Source organism: Antrostomus carolinensis, unplaced genomic scaffold (assembly GCF_000700745.2).
Source record: "Antrostomus carolinensis isolate BGI_N321 unplaced genomic scaffold, ASM70074v2 scaffold17013, whole genome shotgun sequence".
NCBI lineage: Eukaryota > Metazoa > Chordata > Aves > Caprimulgiformes > Caprimulgidae > Antrostomus > Antrostomus carolinensis.
In genome coordinates this window covers 4631-29002 of record NW_010304652.1, presented here as the reverse complement: position 1 = coordinate 29002, position 24372 = coordinate 4631, and the positions used below count along the sequence as shown (strand labels likewise).

The 24372-nt window shown below is 42.2% G+C and overlaps 1 protein-coding gene across 1 annotated transcript in view; it reads right to left on the bottom strand.

Annotated features, from left to right (window-relative positions):
* Positions 1-6110: 6110 nt before the first annotated feature.
* PHF21B (PHD finger protein 21B) overlaps positions 6111-24372 on the bottom strand; it is a gene marked incomplete at its 5' end in the record, with an annotated part of 20023 nt that continues 1761 nt past the window's right edge. The window contains 7 exons of the mRNA XM_010164526.1: positions 6111-6335; positions 8990-9093; positions 10031-10106; positions 11133-11291; positions 12679-12701; positions 16807-16861; positions 19669-19745. Of these exons, the coding sequence (XP_010162828.1) occupies positions 6111-6335; positions 8990-9093; positions 10031-10106; positions 11133-11291; positions 12679-12701; positions 16807-16861; positions 19669-19745 (719 nt within the window). The remainder of the gene's footprint in view (positions 6336-8989; positions 9094-10030; positions 10107-11132; positions 11292-12678; positions 12702-16806; positions 16862-19668; positions 19746-24372) is intronic.

The following is a 24372-nucleotide window of genomic DNA, read 5'->3' as shown; positions in this document are numbered from 1 at the left end:
GAACAGGGAGTTTCTTGGTTGTGCCTCTGTTTCCATGGCGCTTCTGGGAGATGTTGTCCACGGGACCTCCATTCCCTGGCCAGACATGGCTGGAACTGGCGCTGGGGGGTTCTGGTGGGAGTGGCTCAATGCATATTTTCTTTATGATGCAATTTCAAACTATTAGCAAATTTGAGTTACGCAAGTGCACTTTGAACAGTAACACAACATCCACCACGGAATTTTGTTTTTCTCAATTTGCTGCCTCTTGCACCTATTTCTAATGCCACTCCTTCTTCATTCTCCTTGAGTTTTTAACTAAGACAAAACAATAATATTTCCATGGCCAGCCAAAGCAGAACTGGCCTCAAAAAGCAGATGAAGACAACTGGGAAGTGCTGCTGTGAAGGACCACAAAAGCCCATCAGGGTGAAAGATGTACGTATCCACCTCTAACAATGGCATTACCATTTATTTTTCAGCAGCTACATCTTAAAACACAACCCTGGGATCAATAACATAGAACACATTGATGCCCCAGATGACGGAGAGAGATGGGTTTGAGGGTTTTTTTTAAAAAAATCCCTTAACTCCTCTGGTACCTTCAAGGTGGCCAGAGCTCGGCTACCAAGGGAGGAGGACTCAGCACTGGTGCTGCCCAGTGCCTGTCGCTCACAGGCTTGGAGCTTTGCTCACCCATGTGCAGGGACACAAGGTCTCTTCCTGGGGCTGTACACGTCTCGTTCTCCCTTCTGCTGCTGTTGCAAACCTCCCCACTTCAGAAAATAAGGAGCACACGCAGAGGAGGGGGGAGATGTAATTTTTAAAGAGATATTTCGCTCACTCATGAAATTATTGTTTCAAGCCTCCTCGAATGGACAATAATGAACAATAATCATCACTCTGATTTTCAGGGCAGTGCCTCAGCCACGATTCTCGCTCGGCACCCTGGGCTCTCCTTACATTTCCCCTCAGCCTCCTGGGAGGGAGGTGAGCGTGCGGGAGTTGGAGAGCGCAATGAGCGAGCCAGCCCACCTGCTCGCTGGGCTGGCCCGCTCCCCGCAGGCGATGGAGAGCCGCAATCACGGGAGCACTTCTGCTCTGCGGTGCAGCCACAGCCGTGGCGGGGGGCAGGACTGCACCTCATCAACGAAACAGTGATGTTCCCACGCGGAACGGACAAAGCACAGGCGCCGAGATGTTCACTGCAAAGTTTACATCTCAGCAACTGGGTGATTGCTTTGTCAACAGCAGCTGGGCTGCCAGTCAGCTGTGCTGCCAGCACGGCGACCCAGGGGAAAGGCTGGGCATTGCCACAGCTCAAACCAAAGACAAAAACGCAAAAGTGAATTAAAGTTTCTGTGGTAACTGCTCAATGAGTGAGGCTGGAAATCAAAGGCTGGGGTGCAGCGTTTCCACTGCATTTAAACAGCACAGAAGTCATCTGCAGCCCGCCAGTACAAATGCAAACAGCAACTTCAAAGAGCAATGGCATCTTGTTTTTTTTCCTTCTCCCTGGATAGAATTTCTATAGGCCTGTGTATGCTTTGCAGTATTTTTTCTATGATGACAATTTAATTTTTTGTTTGCTTTTTTAAGGGAGCAGAAACCCCTTTTGCTTTAATGATATTCACCATGGTGAACTTAAAAGTGGCTTGCAGAAGCAGAGTCTGGCATTTTCTGTTTGCACCAGTCAGTCACTAAGTGATTGATCTCAGAAGTCAGGCTTCATTTCCTAAGCAAAATAAGCTGCAGTTGGCAAAACCTGATTAAAGTGAGTGAAGGTTTATCTGATGTGGCTGTTGACACTCTTTTCAGTGTAACATCTGGCTTTTGAAGAGAGGACCTGAAGAACAGAGAACAAGAAGTACATACAGTTCATAATGCACTCCTCTGAGTTTAAGTGTTCCTAATAGGCCATCAAACTGTGAGGAAACCAGCGTGCGATGGGTACGTCGGCATGGAGAATAAACTCCTAATCCAGCTGTTGTAGAGTTTGCACCATCATCCTTACATTGATGTCTACCACAAGAGAAGCTGCTAGCTGGTCTGACGCTACCATTAAATCCATCTCGCAAAATGTGCTGCCAGTAACAGTCAACTAAATATAAAAAAAAAAAAAAAAAGAGGAGTCTTGACTTTGCTTCCTCATTTTTGAGCCTTTAGGGCATAATGGATCCATTGTGGCTTCTCCTTCTAGGAGAAAGAAGCCTGAAAACATCTGAGATCTTGACAGAAACAAGCCACACCAGCTTGTTTCCTCATTCTGCTCGCTGGGAAGGGCTGGCATCGCTCCGCACTTCCCAGCAAGACAGAAGAGTTCCTTTTCCTCTCATTTCTGAGGAAAGGGAAACAGTGAGAGAAGGAAGAGTTGGCAAAATTACATTTGAAGAGGTGCAAATATAAAACTAATAGGCTTGGAGACAACACATTCCATTGGAATGGCTATGTGCAGCGCAGCGAGATAACTAATGGGATGTGAAAAGGTCCTATGCACAGAAACTGTCTGTCGTGTTAAAACAAAGAGCTCTGAAGCTGTGAAGTCTGGCATAGCTGAAAAAATAACTTTGGCTTGGGAGGGGAGGCCGGGAACCCTGCGGCTCCCGGTTCTTTTCAAAGACAATGCCTGGTGCCACAGCAAGGAACACAGAAGCTACCATGGCTCCTACAAATCTCCACCAAACATTGTTTAAATTACCATTGAAGATGAAAGGCTCACGTAAGCCTGCACTCCTTTGCAACTGTATTAATTATTCAGGCAACACACAGAGCTCTGTAATTGGCTCCTGTCTGTCAGCACAGTGCTGAGCTTATAGGTTAGGGTGGTGGCAGAATGATGATGATGGTGATTACATACAATTTCTGGGTTTGCTGATTTGGAGGAGAGGGGTCTTCTAAAATTGTAAGCAATGCTAGGAAAAAAAAACAGGGTGTCCTTCCTGTGGCAGAGACCAGGAGGTGGGGAGGAGGCAGCCTAGCTGCAGGGGAAGCAAATACATGGTGCTCAGCTCCGCCTGCTAACTGCAGCCCAAATTTAAATGGTGACACTGCCAGGAGATGAAGACAAGGCCACTGCTTCTCCTCTCAACCAAATGAAAAATACCCTTTCCTCCTAGCCCTGGTGAAAAAAACCAAAACAACAACCCAAACCCCCTGCTTCTGCTCTGCCTCCCTGTTGGCCGCTGTGGTAGGTTTTATGCAGCTGTAACCTTGTCTCACTTTCATTTGGTTTGTTTTATTGGAAAGTTCCATCCCTTCCACCGGCCAGAAACCAGACAACTCCTGCCAGGGACCTGTCTCTCATTCTTTAGTTCCTAGACTTACACAGTGAGTCATAAACAACTTGATAAAATGGGCTCACCAGACATTTGAAGAGCACCTGAAAGTGTGAATCTGAAACCAAATTCTATGGGGTCTACCCGCAGATCTGCTGCAGCCAACTGTACGTCATAGCTCTGCAGCCAGTCTTTCTCCAGGAACCCACCATCAGCAAGGACCATGCTGCCTGCCACGTGCACAGAGGATGTATGGAGCACACACAGACAGCTCGACTGATGTACAGCACCATGTTACCCTATGGTAATGTTTTTCCCATGTCAGAACCTCAAGCTTGCTCCTGAGCAGACTCAATTCACCACAATTTAGGCCAAAGCCACTGCAGTGTTTAAATCCTGGTGAAAACTTTAAAAACACAACCTGTGCGTGATGCAAGAGGAAAAGGGAGAGATCTGAGGTACTGCCAACACCTCTGTGTACTGATCCGGGGAAGAGTGGGACGGGAAATTATTCCAAGAGGTAGGAAGCCAAGAAAGGGAGTGGACAAGGTGCTCCTGCCTGGGAGACAGGATGGCCTCAAGGAAGAGGTCATCTTCCTGGAAGAAGGAAAGCAAAAATACTGTCATTCTGGCATCATTTAAATCTAAAAATTGAAGACAACGGTGGAGAAATCGGCACCAGTCCCTTCGTCCCCTCAGTCAGAGTGTGGCCTGGGAAGGGGTCACAGGATATCATGACGATGACAAGGCTGTTAAATTGTCAATCAAGTTTAATGCATCATAAAGAAGTAAAACTACATTGGTATATTTAAGACAAACACTTTTTTTTTTTCTATGCACACTATCCACTGGACAGTCCCCTTTTCAAAATAACTACTTTTAACAGTCCAAGACACTTCTTCAGAAATTCTTCACATATTCAACCTTCCACGCTTTTCCTTTTTTTTTTTTTAATTTGTCCGAGAAGGAAAAAAATCATTAAACCTGAAAACATTTAAATTGCAAGCCACGTTAGAATGCATAATTGGCATACAATAACCAATGTATAACAATTGTGTTTTACTTAGTTCACTTTGTTCATATCAATAAAAGAATATAAAAATCTTGTTCAACCGAGTGTTGTGTATTAAAATAGATTTGTATAGTACTGCACAGTTTCTCCCGGAGTTGTGAAAATGGTTGAAGGGACCATGTGCTGCCTAGTGATGGGCGACAGAAAAAGCCAGTCCCTCATGGGTTGGGTGGTTTTTGTTTTGTTTTGTTTAAAGAAAAAAAGCTATTCGGCACCATGTGATATGCTGATGTGAGAGACTAGCCTTGTGTCATGCTCTGGTGGCTTCTTGCTTCCTTAAGTACCTGTTGTGCTAATTGATGGAGAACTCAGAAATGACAGAGACGATGGCATCTGGGGGGTGGGGGTGTGAGAAAAACCGGGGTGCCCATCACTACCTTCCCGGGCGGCCGCAGGTGACGGGGGCCTGGGGCCTGCGGGGGGGCCAGGCAGACCCTTGCAGTATCAGGAAGACTAGCTAGTGAAACAAGCAGGCGCGCTGGGATTTTCTCAGGCTAATGCTAAACGCTTCCCAAATGTGCTAAAATCCAACAAAATCTTAAAAAGGAATCAAGTTTAAAAAATAAAAAAAAATCCAACAAACCCTTAAAATTTTCCACAGCCTGTCCCTCCCCCAGAACTCTTGATATTATCCAGTATGAAAACAACCCCTTGAGGCAGGTTTGTTTGGGTTTTTTTTTTTGTCCTGTACCATTTCAGCAGATATTTCTGCAAGCAAAAAAGAATAAGAATAATTAAAAAAAATAAATCACATTACATATTTTTAACAATAAAAATGCAGTACAAAAATGTAAAGTTATCTTTTTGGCATATTATCTGTACTGGCAAGAAACAAAAACCAGAATATTTATTTGCTTTTTTTCTTTAAAAAAAATTTTCAAAAATTAACAAAAAAGAAAACCCCCAAAATAATCTCTTAAAAAAAAAACGAAACCCAACCTGCCAAAGAGATCCACTATTATGGTTTACGCTAAATCTTGCACAAAAACTCCATGAGAAAAATACACCGATAGCAAAATAAGTAAAAAGGACCTGCAAAAAAGTAAGGAGTTTTACAGTCATACTTTTTTAAATACTTCAGAACGCATATACAGAAGCATCAGCATGAAAATACTTCAATATTTTACTAGAAACGCTAACTTCATACAGCTTCTTTATTTAAATATCTGCAATTCTCAACTCTAATAATACTGAAAAAAACCAATCTTTTGTTTCGAAGGCTCTATGAGTGTCCGTGACGCCGTTCCGCTCAAAACGGCCCCATCTCCAGCTCGCCTGAATCAACGGGGCCAACTTTGTTCTTCTGACAAGAATCCACGTCGAGTCCTAAGTAGTTCAGTTTCTGGTAATCTCAGCGATTTCCCTCCCACACACACAGCTTTCAGCCCAACTACTTCTCTACTAGCTCACTAACTCTTTGCATTGAAAAATTTTTCCCCTTAAAGCAGAACTGGAAACCCATCTGCTCCCCACGAAAGGATATCCTGCTTCCTATCGGCCATTCTTCTCCTGCTCCTCCTCAGTCATAAATACCTTAAGGCCAACATAACAAAAAGAAATCTCATAAGCACTGAAGGTCTCAGCAAATACAGAACCGCAGCACAACCCGCTCCGTGGGGACCTGCTGCCACAGTGACCTACAAACGGGGCTGATGGGTTTGCAAGTTTCTACGCGTATCGAAACTGAGATTGTTCCTTCTCTCCCGTGTTTCAGTTCAATCTCTCCTCTGCGCACGTCTAGAAAGTTTTTTCCCCCTTCCTCGGCTCTCTCACATCCGGCTCTGTCAGTTGTTACCCTGTGATTGCTGCAAGGCTTTGTGCATGGCAGCGGAGGCAGAGGAGGGTTTGATCCAGGGGACGGTTAGCAGGGAGGAGGTGGTGGTCGTCGTCATGGTAACCTGAATCATCTGCTCGTTTTGTATCAGTCTAATGAGGGTTTTGAGACGTTCCAGTGATGACTGAGTCCCTTTCTGCTGGGCCAACAGGCTGGTTTTTAGCTCTAAGCATTTCTGTCAAATAAAGAGAAGGAGAGAGAGAGAGAGAAGGAAAGACTGAGAATACATTCAAATTGGTGTCAAACATCTCTCCAAACATCCTTTTGTGTCTTGAGTGCATGTCCTGTTCAAATGAAGTATATTCATTCTCCTTTGGGGATAGCAAAACCGCAGCTTAACGAATGGAGTAATCACCAGCACCACATACACGGCAGCAGCTGTCTAAGGTAACAATATTCACCCCAGTTCAAATGCATTCAAAGGATGTTTCCCACCTCGTTGTGTAGGCAGCCTGGCAGAAGTGCCTTCTCCACTCCAAAGAGATTGCTGGCACGGGATTGCAATAGCTGTATTACTGGAAAGTACCAAAGCCACCAGTGAGGTGTTGAAATCATAGAATCATAGAATGGTTTGGGTTGGAAGGGACCTTAAAACTCATCCAGTTCCAACCCCCCTGCCATCAGCAGGGACACCTTCCACTAGACCTGGTTGCTCAAAGCCTCATCCAGCCTGGCCTTAAACACTTCCAGGGAGGGGGCATCCACAACTTCCTTGGGCAACCTGTGCCAGTGTCTGACCACCCTCACAGTGAAGAACTTCTTCCTAATATCTCATCTAAACCTGCCCTCTTTCACACCACATGGCACTGATAAACACTTGAGGGATAAACCTCACCATGATGCATTTTGCACGTGCTACACATTTGAGGGAGTCAGTACTGTGAAGATAAACTGATCTCTCTAAACATGATGTCAATATTTTTTTGGCAGAAAACTTGACCTAAGACACTACTGTTACACCACTGCAGTCACGAGAAAGCCTTTTTCCTATGGGGTGGCCAAACTGCTCCCCACAATCACTCGAAACATTTCATACAAACCTACATAAAAATAAGCATGAGAGCAGGAGCCAAATGAAGGCATCCCCAGTCTCCCTCTTCTCCAAGAAGGGATAAGGAAGAATTGGTAATTCTCCTTTCCCTCCCCCACCATGTACTGCTGCAGCTAACATCCCACCCTTTGCACTGTCAGCTGGCCTGAGAGGGACTCTGCCACAGACCAAACCCCTGAGCCTGTCTGCTAGATGGAAGGGGATGGTGGCCTCTCCAATACCTGAAACCTCCTGTTTTCTTTCTCCCAGTGGGCCCAGGGGTCTGGCAAAACTGGTTACTTGTCCACAGATTGCTCCTCTTTGGCAATGGCCAAAGAGGAGCCATTGCCAAATGGGGTACCATTTGCCATTACCAAATGGGGTACCTCTACCCGGGGTATGGGGGTAGTCTCCAGTCCTGGGGAAGGGGGAAATGCTCGCTTGAAAGTCAAGTTGTTTGAAAAGCCACTGTGTAGAGCTGGTCAGACGTTGGTTTAAACAGGTGAAATCCCAGGTGAAAGATAAATCACATTCTCTTTCCAAATAATACCATTCCACCTGTGGTGTGTGTGACAGTTTTCTCATTAATGTAAATCTCTACTAAGGAAAATGTCAGAAATTAAATTGCTCTGTGCTGGAACACCTTTAATTGCTTTTCTCCTTTCAAGTGGATATATCTCCAATAAATACAATCATCATCTGATATTATAATTTAAATAAGACAGTGTTGCCCACTGAAAGAACCTGATTCTGCTTAGGTAGAAATCTTACTGATTTTGACAGCCCTGACATACACCTGATAGCTGACTCCATCCCCAAATGCTTTTCTTTTTCCGAACACCTCGTCCCCTTGCACTCTCCTACCTACTGAAGATATTCTGTACCCCAGAGTCACTTCTTCACACATCTGTGTTTCCATTAGTGCTGATGGTGGCTATACACACTTACAGGGAGTATTCCCCACTGTGATGTCTTTTAATAAGTTATTGCTTTTCCTTCCACTCTATTTTAAATGTGATAAATATTTTAACATGCCTCCTGTGGATAACTGTAGTGGTAAAACAACTAGTGACCAGTTACTCCTGCAGCTGCCACTTTGATTTTTCCAGGGTAAGGAAGTTTCAAATATTTATTGAGATTGTGATGCCAGCTACCCCTTAAGAGTGAGCCTGAGGTGAGGTAGCCCCAGATAAGTTCCTTCACCCATGAAGGACAGGAATTATGGCTTTGGACTCAGCCCACTCATTACTGCCAGAGACTGGTCCTCACAGCACAGTATGTGTGGGAGACATTGCCAGCCAACATTTAGCTTTGAAACAGGTTCACAGAGAAAAGGATTGTGAATCCATTTCCAGTCACGAGGAGTTTACAACATTCAGCCTCTAAGACAAATAAAGATGGCATCTCTACCTGATCTCAAGAGTTCTGAGCTAATGGACAAGCACTGGAGGACACGCTTGTGACTAAACTTTTCACCTGGAGAATGGAAGTGCCTAAGACACTGGACAGATGAGAGCTGTGTATGGCACTACAAGGAAGGCAGGCACAGATATGTTGGGGTTTTTGTCTGCAACAGGAACTCAGTCATGGTGACTTCTCCTCCTCAGCCTGGCAAAGCAGCTTGCTTTGGTGCATAAAGAAAATCCATGTGTTTTTCCTCAGAGAGAAACACACTCACACTTGAGCACCTGTACCTTGGGAGCATAAATCATTTTCTAGCCACAAAATACCAGGTTTTCAAGCATAAATTATTTAGAAGCATCCCTGCAGGAGACTGTGTCCCCAGTCAGGTGTCCTACCTTCACTGCATTGTTGAGAAGTCGATCTTTTTCTTCTAACTGCCTATGCTCGCTCTTCAGCTCACTGCTCCTCTTTAATAACTTTCGCTTCTCTTCTTCTTTGACTGTGGAACAATAAGATTAAGGATGCAGAAGTTAAGAAAAGGACACACAGCAAAACTGACAACAGAAAGCAGGAGTGTGTATTTTGAATGGTGAGTTTCAGGTCTCATTAGCCTTTTGTCAGCAGGTACAGCCAGATAAATCCAGAGTTTCTGCTTGCACACGTGTGTCTATGTCAATGAACACAGAACAAACCAAAAGCTATAGAGCACCTTTGAGATGAATTACAATTAATCCTTGGACCACATGTGGTCCTGGAGGTCTCCAAGAAAGAGGTGAAAGGTCAGGTCATTTAAGAACAGGTCAGCCAACTGGAATGGCAATAGTTCAGCGATGCTGGCTGAAAAGCACAATCATAACAATACCAGACCCCTGCAAAGCTCCAAACACAATCTAATGCCCATTTGTAACAGTGCAACATGGAATTAAAAAAGAGTAATGGGCAATGCACAGATATCATATGACATCTGATACTAATAATTGTGATAGCAAATAATACCAAAACAATTAGGAGCTGATACTACTGCAGTACTTGAGATACTAGTCTCATATCATGCTACATATGCAATGACACGTCTCTGCCTAGCCTGACTGTGTCTCTGCCTCCCAGCCTGATACGATTCTGCCTTAAAACCCCTTTTCAGTCCTGTTCCCAGGAAGGCACCACTTTCATGACAACTTCCTTCACAGAGTGAAGTTCCTGAGAGATCGATCTTAGCTTCCTCAAAGAGAGAAGACAGCGAAGGAGCAGAGTGAGGGGAAGGGGAGAGAAAGTGACCTGCTGTTCCCTGCCACAGCCCCTTACAGCCCTTTGCTCAATGATGCCACAATAGCTGGTAGCATTACGACACCACTTTAATATTAGTGCCATGAAGGACATAAGTGGCATCACCCATCATGAGCAGAGTATCTCTTGCCAATAGCTAAGTTAATCCCTACCTGTTTTATGAGTAACATAGGAGTGAACAATAGCCAGAGTTCCCGTCCATGGCACATTGTCATCTTTCTTTAACACCTATAAGCCCAGGAAACAATAAAAAGTTAGAACTCCACAAAGGCAGACATTAATGTTTTTGTTCTCCAGCCCCACAGCTCTGCAGGACCAGATCTAGGGTCCTTGTCTCAGAATTCACAAGCTGAAAAGTAACAAGAGAATAATTCGAGTGACAGTCTCCATTGGGGCTTACTCCTTTACACATCACTATAAACAGCATTACCAAACAGTGCTAAAAGAAGGTTAGCAAATCCTCTGTTTCTTGCTGACACGGCCAGAAGACATTCTTCAGCCCCTGACAAGCAGATCTCCACACTGTCAGGCGTGTTGTCTACTCAGCATGGGAGAAGTTGCTGGTCCATGTGAAAGCATGACTGTGCGGATCCAATCCCGGGCTGCTCTGCTCTCTGCAACTGCATACTAGAAATTCCCCTTGACATTTTCAAAGGAACACAACAGTGATCTCAGTGCTAAATATAAAGAACTCTGAGGCACAAAATCTAAACCTCACTCCACAACTTAGTGACACTGTAGTGTTTTAGTAATTGTTTTCCTGTTCATGCAATCAGCATTATGCACAGCAACTAGACAAATTAGCATTTCTGACATGACTACAATCAACAGTCGTGTGTAATAAACATGATTTAAAGAAAAGGAAGCGTTCTCGCAGCTTTCAGATCCACTGATGAACAGTGTCTCCTTCTGATGCTGTCTCCCTCACCTATAAGATTTACATTACTAGCAACGCTACACGCTGGTGGCTTTATTGTAAAGAAGGGAAACAAAGGAAATGAAGAGACACTTTAAAAGGACAAATCTCAACAGATGCGATCACGGGGAAGGTAAGGCATTCAGTGTATGTTCTAACTCTAAGATGATAAAAATACCAGAAACAAATGCTGCAAACTGTACTAAAAGCCCCTCAGTATTACTTAAGTTAATGTAGTCCCCTAAGCTGTGACCACAGGTTAGATTAGTTCAGCGGTACACAAATCCGAGGTTTCCTGAATTTTCTTTTCTTGGCGTGCTGTGCTCCATGTGGCTTACCTTCTGTTGGCACTTCGGACAGACCCAAACCCCCTTGGGGGCAGTTTTGAGGGGCGGGTCCAAGCAGTTGAGGTGATATGCTCTGGGACATGCACCACAGGGTTGCAAGTTAACGCCACGCTTGCAAGCAGTGCAGTGTTCATCATGGTGGCTCTCATTCTGCAAGACAAGAAGGTTGGCGTGGGTAAAGTCAACCCATTGAGAACTTCTCTCTATACAGCATTCAAAGCCACTATCGCAGCAGACAGGCTCATTCAAATACAAAATCAAATTGTCTTAAGCACCCTGGCCACTGCAGAAGACAGAAAGAATGGTGTATGATAGCAACAAATACAAACAAACAAACGAGAGCCAAAAGCAAGTTCCATAAATTGAAACTAATAGAAAAATAAAAACCAACTAATCAAACACAGCAGGGAGTCAACTTATATAGGCAGCTTGTGACGTAGGAATTCTTTCACTTGGTTTTGATAATGTGTCATTCCAACACACACATCACCATGTGCAACTCTATTTTGAAGCATGGGTCAAAGCCAATATGTGGATTGCTTGTCTTTCGAGTCCAAAGTAGAAGGAATCAAGCAAGGAAAAGTTTCTGGAGAAAAAGCACAGTTCCATGTTTTATGCTTATTGCCTCAAAGAGCAGCTAGGAAAATAGTATGCTGAGTACATCTTCTTGCTATGTACCCTCTTTTGTGAACTCCTCTAGAGGGCTCCTCTGTCCCTCTCTTCTCCCTGGCTCTGATTGTTCTCTCTTCAGACTCTCTCTGAAAACCTTTCTCCAACAAGAGTGATTAGTACTTTGTCTGAAGCAATACATAAAATGAACCAAGACTCATCAACAAAGTTACAATGTCATGTAGTAAATTGCTATGCTAATCTGGTGGCAACATTAATTACTCTTTGTATAATTAAGTGCATTTTAATAAAGGAGATACTGATTTTGAAACTCTCATAGCTTGTGAATCATTATAAAAAACCCTAAATTTTCCTAGTGCTTTTCCGGGAAGGAGAATAATAATTTTGTACCTTTGTTAGTTCCAAAAGCATATTTTCATTTTTAGGGATATTAATTATAATGTTTCCTGATAGTTTTAGTCAGGCTTGTATCTTGAATTCTAACTCAGTCCTGTCAAAAGATCACTCTCCAAAATATTACTTTTTATAAATTACCTGCTCAAAAAGTCTTAATTTTAACTTCAGTGTAAAGGGATTTAATCTATACAAACTAGAATGGTTACTCATTTTTCTTAAAATTTTCATTAAAACCACAAATCTGGACTAGCAATTTCTCAATCAGTGGATTCTGCAAAGGGATTAAACTCAAGCCTTGTACATGAAAGCCCAAGAGTTCATCTCTTTTAAACTCTTAACTTAAAGGCTCCAAGACTTAGTTAAGTGGGAAATGTTTCACACAGGCAGTTTGAAAAGCGAAGAGAATGTGGTGATTGTGTACCTTGATAGAGACTACAATAACCAGAAGCAAGCATTGGATTACAGAGTGATGAGAAAGACACTGTTAATACACAAATTTTGCTACACATACCTTCCAGAATGGATCCTCATTTGCTAGCATATGAAAGAAGGGCAGAGAACAGATTAGTAGGAAATACATCACTGCAGTGAATTCTAGTTCTCAGCTACAGGAGTGATTTTAGTCAAGCTGTGACACAGGAGATCAGGACATTGCCAAAAGTAATGCAGGCAGGAAAGAATGCAACAGCCAGCGGTGGAATTAGCTTTTGAGATTTTTAAATTTTACATTGCAGGAATCCCGTGTCTGAAGATCTGATGCTGAAAAGTCAGATAATATGAGAAGCGCAGACTCTATTTCAGATTTTCAAAAATTTTCATGCAGACCTCCTCTCTACATGTCACTAGTCCAAAAGCCTTTCTTAAGGACTTCAGCCTGCTGGGTGATGAACAGTCTGGCCATGAACCAGCAAGGCACTTAAGCAGGCGCTTAACTTGGAGTATCAAAGCGTTGCCACTGTCTCCTTCTCTGGAGACATTCAAAACCCGCCTGGACGCCTTACTGCGTGATCTCATTTAGGTTCCTGCTCTGGCAGGGGGATTGGACTGGATGATCTTTTGAGGTCCCTTCCAATCCCTGACATTCTGTGATTCTGTGATTACTGTTTAACACATGTTTAAACGGTCAGCTGATTCATGGCCAAAATGGTCAGCTACTAGTACAACTGAGCTTTATGTTATCATCAAGTCTTTACCATCAAACTACTCCCACCCAAACCACCAAGATGTTCTGACCTTCTGATGAACCATGTCTGTAGTGACTGCATTCACAGCCTGCTAAGAACAAGAACCATCAGAGCTCACTGGAAAGCAGGCCAAGCCTTTCAGAAAAATATTTGTGAAATTCATCACACTTCAGTCCAAAAATAGAAAGCCAGAAAATTTTAACAGCTTTATGGAAACCACACAGTGGGTTGTAATTTTTGCTGCTGATTTGTAAGAGGCTGGCGCATACTGTCCCAGTGACAAACAGCTGATGGAGTGGCCTTTCTGTGGGTTAAAGTGGAGACAACTAAACTGATATTTCTGTCCTTTTGTCCTTCTTCAGCTCCCTCTCTGATCACAAATGGGAATATAGCTCCCATAGTGCCATCTCTCATATACAGACTGACTAGGAGTTGCTTCCTGCTCTTAAACATTTGTTTTACACACTGATGTACGCATGCATGTGAAGATGCAGACATATTCACACCACACACACATAAGAAAAGGAACATAAGAATGAAGGAACATCTTCACCTAAGTTAGAGCAAAGGCTATAAAGCCCGGGGTCCTTTGCTAACAGTATCCAGCGCTGCCATTCACACACAGAGTGCAAGAACAGAGTAAATGTTTCTCCTCCAGAACTATCCTTCCTTCCCAATGCTCACAGTTTACGGGCTTCCCTAACCTGCAGTTTGCATCTTCGAGTGTTCGTTATATTTAACACCCTTAGATAGATTTTTCCTCCATAAATTTGTCTACTTTTTCCAACAATTGTAGCGTCCTTTGGCAATGAGTTCCATAAATAATCACAGACTTATAAAATCTGCAGCTGTCACTTCATATACACAAATACACACACAGAGATCCACCATGATATGACACTGCAATTACTCAGGGGATAGAAATGTTATTCAGATAAACAGGGGCCTGATAATTGAAGAATCTTTTTTACAAATTATACATGTCAGGGGATGTGACCTCATTTCAGGTAAGATATTTTCAGATAAATGAATCCTGATTAATTGAGATTTTGCTGAAAATTTACAAGAATTGTTCTCTTCTGCATTTCTGGAAATGACAGTTGTTTCCTGTACTTCATAGGGATTTTTTTTTTAGTTTGTTTATTTCTTTTTTTCAGCTCACTTTTATTGTAAAGTTTTAAACATTTTAAAATATGTCCCCTTCTGCCTTCTAGTTGCTGAAAAATTAAACTGGATACAATTTTTTTTTTTAATGAGTGTTTTATAAGAGAAGGGGCAGTCAGCTCTGTGCTGAGGGTGGACAACTGCATCACTGCAGTGCCAAGCTGCCTGGGACAGCGTCTGCCTTCAGTTCAGAGCCTTCAGTTCAGGGGCTAATAAACCCCTACAGAGGTGGGGAGTTCTGATATAAAGAAGTCCATCTTAAAATTGTCAGAAGGTCCAGAATCCCAGTACAGATCCTAGATGCTGGAAAAACCAAAGAGACAGGACTCGAAGAGGAATTAACAATTAAGGAGAGAGAGCGTGCTGATTTCCAAGCAGCACACTCCAAGACAGTCGCATCACCAAAGCTCTGTCACTTGCTGCTTCCTTGCAAAGAAAATAGGAAGCATGCAGCAGAAAGAAGGTCAGAGATATCAAATCCTAACTTAAACAAAATCCACTGAGGGGCTAACAGCACGGCTTGCTAACGTTGCCATTCTCTCCTGGTTTTTTCCATATGCATACATGGGAAAAACAAGTGCTATGATAAGACAAATAATAAATTATAATTTTAATTTTGCAGATAAAACTAATCCAGGAATAATGTTCTTTCCACTGGGGCTCACATGAGCATGGGCTCCTGCTAAGAGGCATGTCATCATAGCTGTTTACCATGTAATAACCTCGCTTGTCCTCTGAGACCCTGTGCATTAGAGGCATATGGTAAGTAGGCCAATTGTCTGCATGTAGCGCATGAAGTTTGGAGGGCAGAGCCAAGCACTGCTGCCTTTCAGTTGGTGATCCTGTGGTGCAGGAATTCAAGGCAGGGCCAGAAAGGTGAATCGCAAGCACTCAACATGACACTTGACAGGGATATCAAGCAAACACTGAAAAACTGTCAAAACTTCATGTCTTAATTGAAATTACCCTTGTAAATGCTCCTAATACTGAAATAATATTTGGATTAGAAAAAGGCCTGTCTTCCCTTACCCCTAATGCACTACAGCAGAGCCTCAGTTATAAAGGCAACACGAGGGCAAGGACATAATCACATTTCTTTACTGGCTTTCTCTCTTCTTCTGACATGCAAATCAAACTTGGCCCTTTCTCTCTTAAAATCCTACATGGGCCTTGTCTGAAGAATTAAACTGGACTCAGTGTTCTCCTAGTTTCATTGTTTAGTCTGGAGAAAAGGAGGCTGAGGGGAGACCTTATCACTCTCTACAACTACCTGAAAGGAGGGTGTAGAGAGGTGGGTCTCGGTCTCTTCTCCCAAGTAACAAGCGATAGGACAAGAGGAAATGGCCTCAACTTGAGCTAAGGGCAGTTTAATTGGATAACAGGAAAAATTTCTTAACTAAAAGGGTAGTCAAGCATTGGAACAGGCTGCCCAGGGCAGTGGTGGAGTCACCATCCCTGGAGGTGTTTAAAATACGCGTAGACGTGGTGCTTCGGGGATGTGGTTTAGTGGTGGACTTGGCAGTGATAGGTTAATGGTTGGACTTGATGATCTTAAAGGTCTTTTCCAATAAAAATTATTCTATGATTCTATGATTCATCTCCCACCTCTGAACTCTTTATCTTCTCTACTCATTTCCCATTTTTCAGAGTAAGCTTCTTCACATAAGCTAATCATGATCATCCCTAAATGGCTCCTCTGAGTTGTTCATTCTCAAGGCTTTTACCATGAAATTTTCAGCATCTGAAGTTCTTATAAATACAGGATTGGAAGGCATCTTCAAGGCCATCAAACCTAGATTTATGGCTCCAGCTCTTGGAGTCAGAAAAAATGTGTCGCTTTTCAGTCACTTTTTTTAAAGTAAAAGGTATGGAAAAATTCTAGCCCTTGAGGATATGCAGCAGTTTCTTTAAGCTGATGAAAAGAGGCAAATTAAAAGCCCAGAATAGTAATTAATTTTTAAATCCCAGTTTTTCAATATATATTTTTAAGCACCTGGGGTTGGTTACTCTGCCTTCTTCAATCAGTCCTCTCACTGCATGGTGCTTAAAATACTAGAGATCAGACTTTCCACTGACTGCTGAGACTTTGGATCCATTTCTCCACAGTTTTGACCTTTAGCCTTACCCTTCAACTGTTTTTGCAGGAAAACCATCTATTCACACTGCACACTAAAAAGTGCAGGGACCTTACAAAAACTAATGCCCTGTGGTACCCTAGCAGTAATTCATATGAAATCCTACTAATAAATATTTAACATGCCATTAGAATATTTATTTTAAAATATGCTTACCTCTTGTTGAAAGGAACAAGGGGTTATTCAAATAATTTGATGCAAGGCGTTTCCGCTACAAGGGAAAAGAAACCAACCACAGTGTCACTGAAAAGTGCTCTGGTTGTCTCTTACCATTTCATACTAACAATCTCCATGAGCTTCCCTCATACATACCCAGCTATCCAGAAGCCAGTTCCCTGACTTAGAATATTTGTTGCTAGCCCCTGAGACAGTCATACAAACAGTTGCGTTATTTACCTTTCTAACAATTCTTCATTAGAGACGTTTGATGTGCATTAGATTGTATCAACAAGAGAGAAATGAAAATTGCAAATTTTATTGATTGAGTTCCAGGATATGTTCCAGAGGTTGGTAAGAGCAAGGCAATAGCAACAGTAACTCCAAACCTAGCAGATAAACAACATCCATAAAGGAAAAATTGTGTAATAAATTGTTGCTGTGAGATGACATCTTTATTTGAGTATACAGAAATGGTGATGGACTTCCCACCAGCAGAAAAGCGTCGCTACCTTCTGTCACACTTGCCTACAGTTTGTAGGAACATATTTCGTTTATAAGCTATGCATTAGGGCCTAAGCAAAATATTTCTCTTTCAGAAGTTAATGTGCATGACCTCTAGGAGCTGGCAGTGATTTCAATCTGCTGAGGTCACCAAAGACTTTCAAACTTACAAACATAGACTACTGGAAACCTGACTGAGATGTTTAACTAATTTAATGTAGCCCATCGCCAGCTTGTCAGATGGTCAAAGTTGTTGGTCAATAGCAAGCTGGGCATCATTAACAGTCTATATAACCCTTAATTGTTTCTCTGAGCCATCCAATACTTGTACAGCAGGACTGGAAACAGCACCATTTCCCTCCATTATATGTTGTTAGACTCTGCTTGGAGGAAAATTAGAGAGTTTTTGCTAATAAATGATTTATTCTGTGGTGAGCAAACTGTTCTCTTATACACAGATGCCTGCCAGTCTGTTAATGAATTTTGAATTGATGTTTCTTCCTTCAAAAAATATGCAGCCTGAAACTTAACCCTTTCCTATACAAAAGAAAAAAAAAAAAAGCTATGAAGGGTGGGAAAACAGAACGGTATCTCAATTTTCTTTTAAAGAAAAAAGCTTTGAAAAGAAAAAGAGCAACATTAGAATGAAGACATAAGCCCGTGATCACATTTCTGCAATCAAGGAAGTTAGCATCACCACTACAGATGCTGAGCTCCTGCCGTTTTGAGGGGCGTTGGCAAATAAAAAGTCTAATTTATATGCAATTTCAATTTAAACAATCATGAATTAAAGATCATTCAGTAGACTAACCGTAAATTAAACTGCACCAAAATGACTGAAATGCCACAAAATACCTCAACTCACTGATTAGCAAATCAATCTGAGCAGCTAATTGATCAGAGAAAAACCATCTGCCTCTATTTTACTTGAATGGCATTCCCCATGGTCAGTACTTAATGACAGCTCCTAATGAGGACACGGCTGATCAGCCACAGGACTCTTTCACAGACATTTCTTTCTCCATGCCATCTTTCACTTCAGGTTATGCTTTTGAGAATAGATATACAGAGAAGTATGAACTAGGGGTGCAGTAGACCTCCTCCATCACCTCCTCAATCCCTGCTCCAAGATAACTGAGTTTCTCACAAACACTGATCAGACTACAGACACAAAAATCTGCTGCAAGTATTTAAATAAACTCATCAGGACAAAAAGGTCTACGAGAAGACACTACAAATTCAATGCTAGCAAAGTGAACGTTCCTACTGTATTAAGTACGGACATAGGGACATCAGTATTTGCTCTGAAGAGGTCACTGGAGAAAAGTTTAGGAGTTCTGAAGAATTCAAGTACCCAGAGCTGCTCTGGACTATAAAAATCTCCAGTACTTTCAAAAAGAGAAAAATCAAGCCACTAAGCAGCCTGACTACCATGGTGGGTTTCTTAGCCTCCTCTGTCTGTTGTCTGCCAACAAACACAGAAATCTGAAATGTTGGCATACCAAAAATTTTGCATCGCTTGTACCTAAATAGAGAAAAATCACTTTATTTAGGCTTGAAGAACTCAGAACACAGAGAAATCTTGCTTAAATGGAGAGCTGGCTGCAAATCAGTTTCACTGCTGTAGGAAGTTCAAATAGTAACCCCAAACTGCGATAAAATTTAAAAGGTGGAATTTTAATATGCTGAATATATGCATATATGCCAGTTTAGAAACAAACAAACAAAAAAAATTTCAGAAGAAGTTAAGTCTATTTATAGACTGCTTTTACACCAGGTTTGCAATCCAATATTATGTAGGACCAAATTTTGCTATTTCCATAAATATAACAGCATAAGTGTAACAGACAACAGAGATTATCCAGAGCATCTTATTTTTAATTATGCATTATTATATTTATTATGCAGGCTTCCATACCCCCTGCAGAGCACACTGATTCTTAAACCAATACATTACTTTTATGAATGTCACTAATCAAAGTTTGCCGTTTATTATTTAGCACGTTGGAAAAGAGAAATAGCAATGCAAGTTTGAACATAATGCAGCACTTCTGATCTTCAGCTCTGACCTAAAGGGACTGTCTGCGTGGGCGAAAGAGTAATTAGGTCCCACATTAATTTAGTCCTTTCGCCTTTATTCAAACTAAGACAAATTACAGTTTGAAGCAAGTGATGTTGTGGGGTAAAAACCTGTTGCTTAGCTACTGAGATGAGATCTTCTCTTTCTTTTCCACCTCAATCTCTTTACAATTAAATGTGTGGTTCTGCATTCATATATACTTTTGTAATAAGAAGCACTTAAACCTTTTACTGACATGAAATAGAACTGTGGTAAAAAAAAAGTGAATGATAAAGTACCTCTGTTTCCAAGAGTCCACTGTAGGCTGGATTTGCTGTGCTTCTTCTCTTTCTTTCCTGACGCTTGCTCTGGATTTCTGTAACCATGGAAAAAAACATGAATTGTGTCTTTCTCATTCATCAGGGAAAAATGTAGATCTAACTTGTTAAGCAAGACGCTCTCACCCTCAACCCCTTGGGCTTTGTGTTCAGTTTCAGTTTCTAAAGTATAATTGGGTTGCATCAGCATTGATATTTGCTGCAGTTCAAGGTTTGACATTAATAAGCTTTTCCTTGTAAGATTCAGAACACAGGTATTTTTTATTTTTTTCCCTCCTCCAAGGTGGACCTCTGTCACCCTACAAGATTTTTATTATGATCCCTTCAGACACATATTCAGCAAGCATCAACAGACAGCTTTCAAAATACTATCAATGTCTGCTGTTAACAAAAATGAAACATTTAAAGCAGTTAAGCCTTGTAATTCATATCAGACGAAAGCACAGACATCCTTTTAAATTTAATTTACATTACTTTTCCTCTGCAGAGGTTAGAAAAAGCACGGTCGGAATGGTATGGCTAGATTCAGTTCTAACTCGGGCGTGATGATTTATCTATCCAAAAATATACAACTTTGTGACCCCGAGCGTGCAAAATGCTGTTATGAGCTGTATATGTATTTGTGTCACTGGAAAGAGCAGTGCAAAGATAGGCTCATCGAACTGCAGTCCTGTTCAGCAAAGGGTGAAATGCCAGAGAACTCCCTTCTGCTAAGTGGTAACACCTATACAGGACGGTATTTGCTGAGGACTGCACTGAGCAACCACTGGTCACGAGCACGCTTCTGCAAGCGCACACAGAAAGAGTCAGCGGGTTCCTGGCCTGCTGAAATCTGCAGCTTTAATGCTACTTTTATCTGAGGTAGGATTTCATTCTCATCATATGAAATTTCTTTTTCCAGCTCTTGATGTAAGTTCAGAATGGTGAGATGATTATAACAATGCATTTTAGAGTCTACTTCTTATTTTGATAATAAAGTAAGAGCAGATCTACTTCAGCAAGCAGAGCCACCCTATATCCACCCCATGACATGAAGTGCTCACACCTGGGCTGATGCTCTACTCTGAAATGTTTCCTACGTGAATATTGTAAGGCAAAGTTTACACTGCACTGAGGTGCCAGAAGGATGTTGTTAGTCTAAATGCCCCCACAATGGCGACACCTCCATCCTGTCTTCACAGAATCACAGAATGTTAGGGATTGGAAGGGGTCTTGCTCTAAGTAAATTTCTCAGAACAAGAGGAAGTGTCAAGAGCACTAGCCCTTCAGCCCAGAGGACCAGGAACACACTGAACAGAAACTCAGGACATCACCTGTTTCTGCAGAAAGTCTGGCATCTTTCATCAATGTCTGAGCTAAAGAGGTCTATCTCAGAACATCCTCAGTGCCAGAAAACAGCCTTCAGGATATTGAGCACTATCTCCCATTTGCAATCCAGAAGTAAGATACAGTCCAGCTTTCAAGATGTTTACAATACATGGGAATAGGATTCCCAACACATAGTTCTGCTTTCCAGGCACCCTTTCCAAATGTTGATCATTTCCTCACAGAGTAAAAGAGGCCACAAACCACTTCAAGTGATGTCACAGTAAATGGTATTGTTGGTTGTGTCTTGGACATGGTGGTCCCTAGAGACAAGGCCAACACTCTGCATGGATTTTGCACTGCCCTCAGTTCCAAGATATTGACTTGAAACTTTGCATTCATGAAGGACTATTGGCTAAGCCACCACTCTTGGAGTGATAGATGTATCAGAAGGAAGCTGGAGAGACAAGAAAAACAGACGAACAACTACTTGCATATTCTGGCTGGGTTTTCCCACTGACACAGGAACACGTCACCTCTCACGCTCAGAAGGTGTCTTCTCCTAGGGCAATTCATAGAATCATAGAATGGTTTGGGTTGGAAGGGACCTTAAAGATCATCCAGTTCCACCCCCTCTGCCATCAGCAGGGACACCTTCCACTACACCAGGTTGCTCAAAGCCTCATCTAGCCTGGCCTTAAACACCTCCAGGGAGGGGGCATCCACAACTTCCTTGGGCAACCTGTGCCAGTGTCTGACCACCCTCACAGTGAAAAACTTCTTCCTAATATCTAATCTAAACCTACCTTCTTTCAGCTTAAACCCATTTCCCCTTGTTTTGTCATTAACTGCCCTTATGAAAAGTCCTTCCCCAACTTTCTTGTAGGCCTCCTTCAGGTATTGGAAGGCTGCTACAATTCAAAGAGTACAGGCAGGTCTGGATTCACATTCTGACATGAGCTAGACATACGCTGCCATGTGACTCAGGGAGCTATCCAGGATCTCACTACCAAGAAACGTGTGATCCGAGGCTGCACCGAGATTGTGTGATAAACACCACGGCTGCAACCACTGCCAGCATCTTGTTAGCATCCTTGGTGCTATGCAAACTCCACACCAGAGGATCTTCTATGGGTAACAGTTCTGTCCCACTGTGAAAGTATTTCCTATGATATGCTCATCTGGCTATGCCAAAGTCTCCATCCTGACTTCCAAACCCTTTGGCATCCTGTGAGGGGAATGGGGCCTCAGCAGCAGGGTAAGTGCCAGGCACAGATCCAGCAGCCTGCCACAGAACCACTAGAAGAGAGATGGTTGTTCTTGATGTCAGCATCAGTGTGTATAAGTGGAATGCTCTCAGGGCCAAAAGGTGCCAGAGATGTCAGAAAAAAGGAATCGTGTGCCTTGATGCTGACAAACAAATGGAGGAAGTGGACACCCGCTGACTTTTTACTTTGGTCTCAGCAGGGTGAGCTGGAGCTGTGGTTCTTGCAGCCAGGCTCAGTAACCTGTGTTACATCACTGGTGAAGCCAGAGCGTGCAGCATCTCAGCACCTTTGTGGCAGTGTAGGGGAAAAGCTGGAGTCAGGGCAGCCCAGGCTTAGTCTTTTTCAGAGGCTGTCACAGGGATACAGTACCGTGACTTTCCAGTGGCCCAGAAAAAGAAACAAAGAATTTAACTCGGCAGAGCTTTCTGTGTGCCAGGGTCCATAACTGGGCCAAGTGTCTTCACAAGAGGACTGTGATGGATCTGTAGCTCTCTGCCCTTTTGGGTCTCAGGTTGGAGAGAGAATTTCTTTGGTACATGCTCTCACCAAGGCAACAGAAATATCTGATGGAGTCTGAATCACACATATGGTAGCTACCTGGAATGCAGCTGTGGAAGAGGCACCACTATGGTACAGAGATAAAAGCTGGCTGGGGCGGGGGGGAAGTAATAGCAGTTGAAATAGATGGAAATAAAGAGAGAGAGAGAGAGAGTAATGAACTGAAACAGCTCTAGATGTACTCCAGCCTGTGCTGCCATCAGGGAGGGAGAGTATGAGGTCAGCACTTTATTTACAGAAACTGTGAACAAAAAATACCCGTCCTTGTGATATAAGGAGTATATACCTAAGAGTGTATCTGTAAATAATCACAGATAGAACTGAAGCATATGCTGGTATACTATCTTTTGTTACTCATTACTTCTGCTAAAAAGTATTGTGTACATTTCAAAACAGGGTTTAATAAAGTAAAAATAAATATATATATTTTTAACCTATATGGAAATATTCCAGGGGTTTTATTTTGCTATGGTAGAACAAGATGTGCATTTTTAGAATGACCTGAACTAAAGAATCCTTTTAACGTTTTATTTCTAGCTACCTTTTTTTTTTTAACATAATGTTAATGCTAAAAGGTGTTCTAATAGCCTAGAGAAAGAGAATCATAGAACAGTGTGAGTTGGAAGGGACCTTACAGATCATTTACTTCCAACCCCCTCGCCATGAGCAGAGACACCTTCCACTACAACAGGTTGCTCAAAGCTTCATCCAGCCATGGATGGTTGTGTATGTTACAACCAGGCACTGCGTCACAGTTTATTGATTTAAAAAATATCACCCAAACAGAAAAAAAACCCTCTAAACTGCAATACATTAATAAATTTGAAGACAGCTTTATGTTGAAGGCAAAGCTTCAATGTATGGTCATTCTACGAGGCTTGTAATGACAATTTATCTTCAGTGAAAGCCACACCTTGCAGAATGTCAGTCAGTGGAACCAGCTGTGTTCATTTACTGGTAAAGGCCTCAAAAGATGCCTCACACTCGGGTTCTGCAGAACAGAGCTCTTTTCCCACTAAGGGGAAAGATGCTCCTCTGGACATTAGGTGGAAAGGCTGCTAGGCTGATAGAGACACCCATGTATAAGCGGATCATAGCCCTTCACCACAAAATTAATTAATAAAGTGAAGTAAAGCAGTAACACTGTGAATTAATGATACTGAGTGAATACGCTTTTAATGACACAATCTTGATACAGTTTAATTCCAAAAATGTGAAATTGAGAAATACATTAGAGGTACTAAAATAAACTGAACTGTATAATGACCGCTGCTTCCTGATAACTAGCAATGGCTGATAACCATAAATATGACATAGCACTAAAATAATAACCTTTAGCATGTGAAAGCTATAAGGGTATTTTTGACAGTTGTAATCACCAATACTCATGAAGAAATACCCTTTCCATAGTAAATAGCTCTTTGTGGGAGCCATTTATTTAAAGCTAGTAGGAATATAAAGAGTGAATTTGTCTGAAAAAATGGATTCTGCAGGATTAGTATTGTAGCAGTTAGGTTCAAAATGTGTGTCTCCG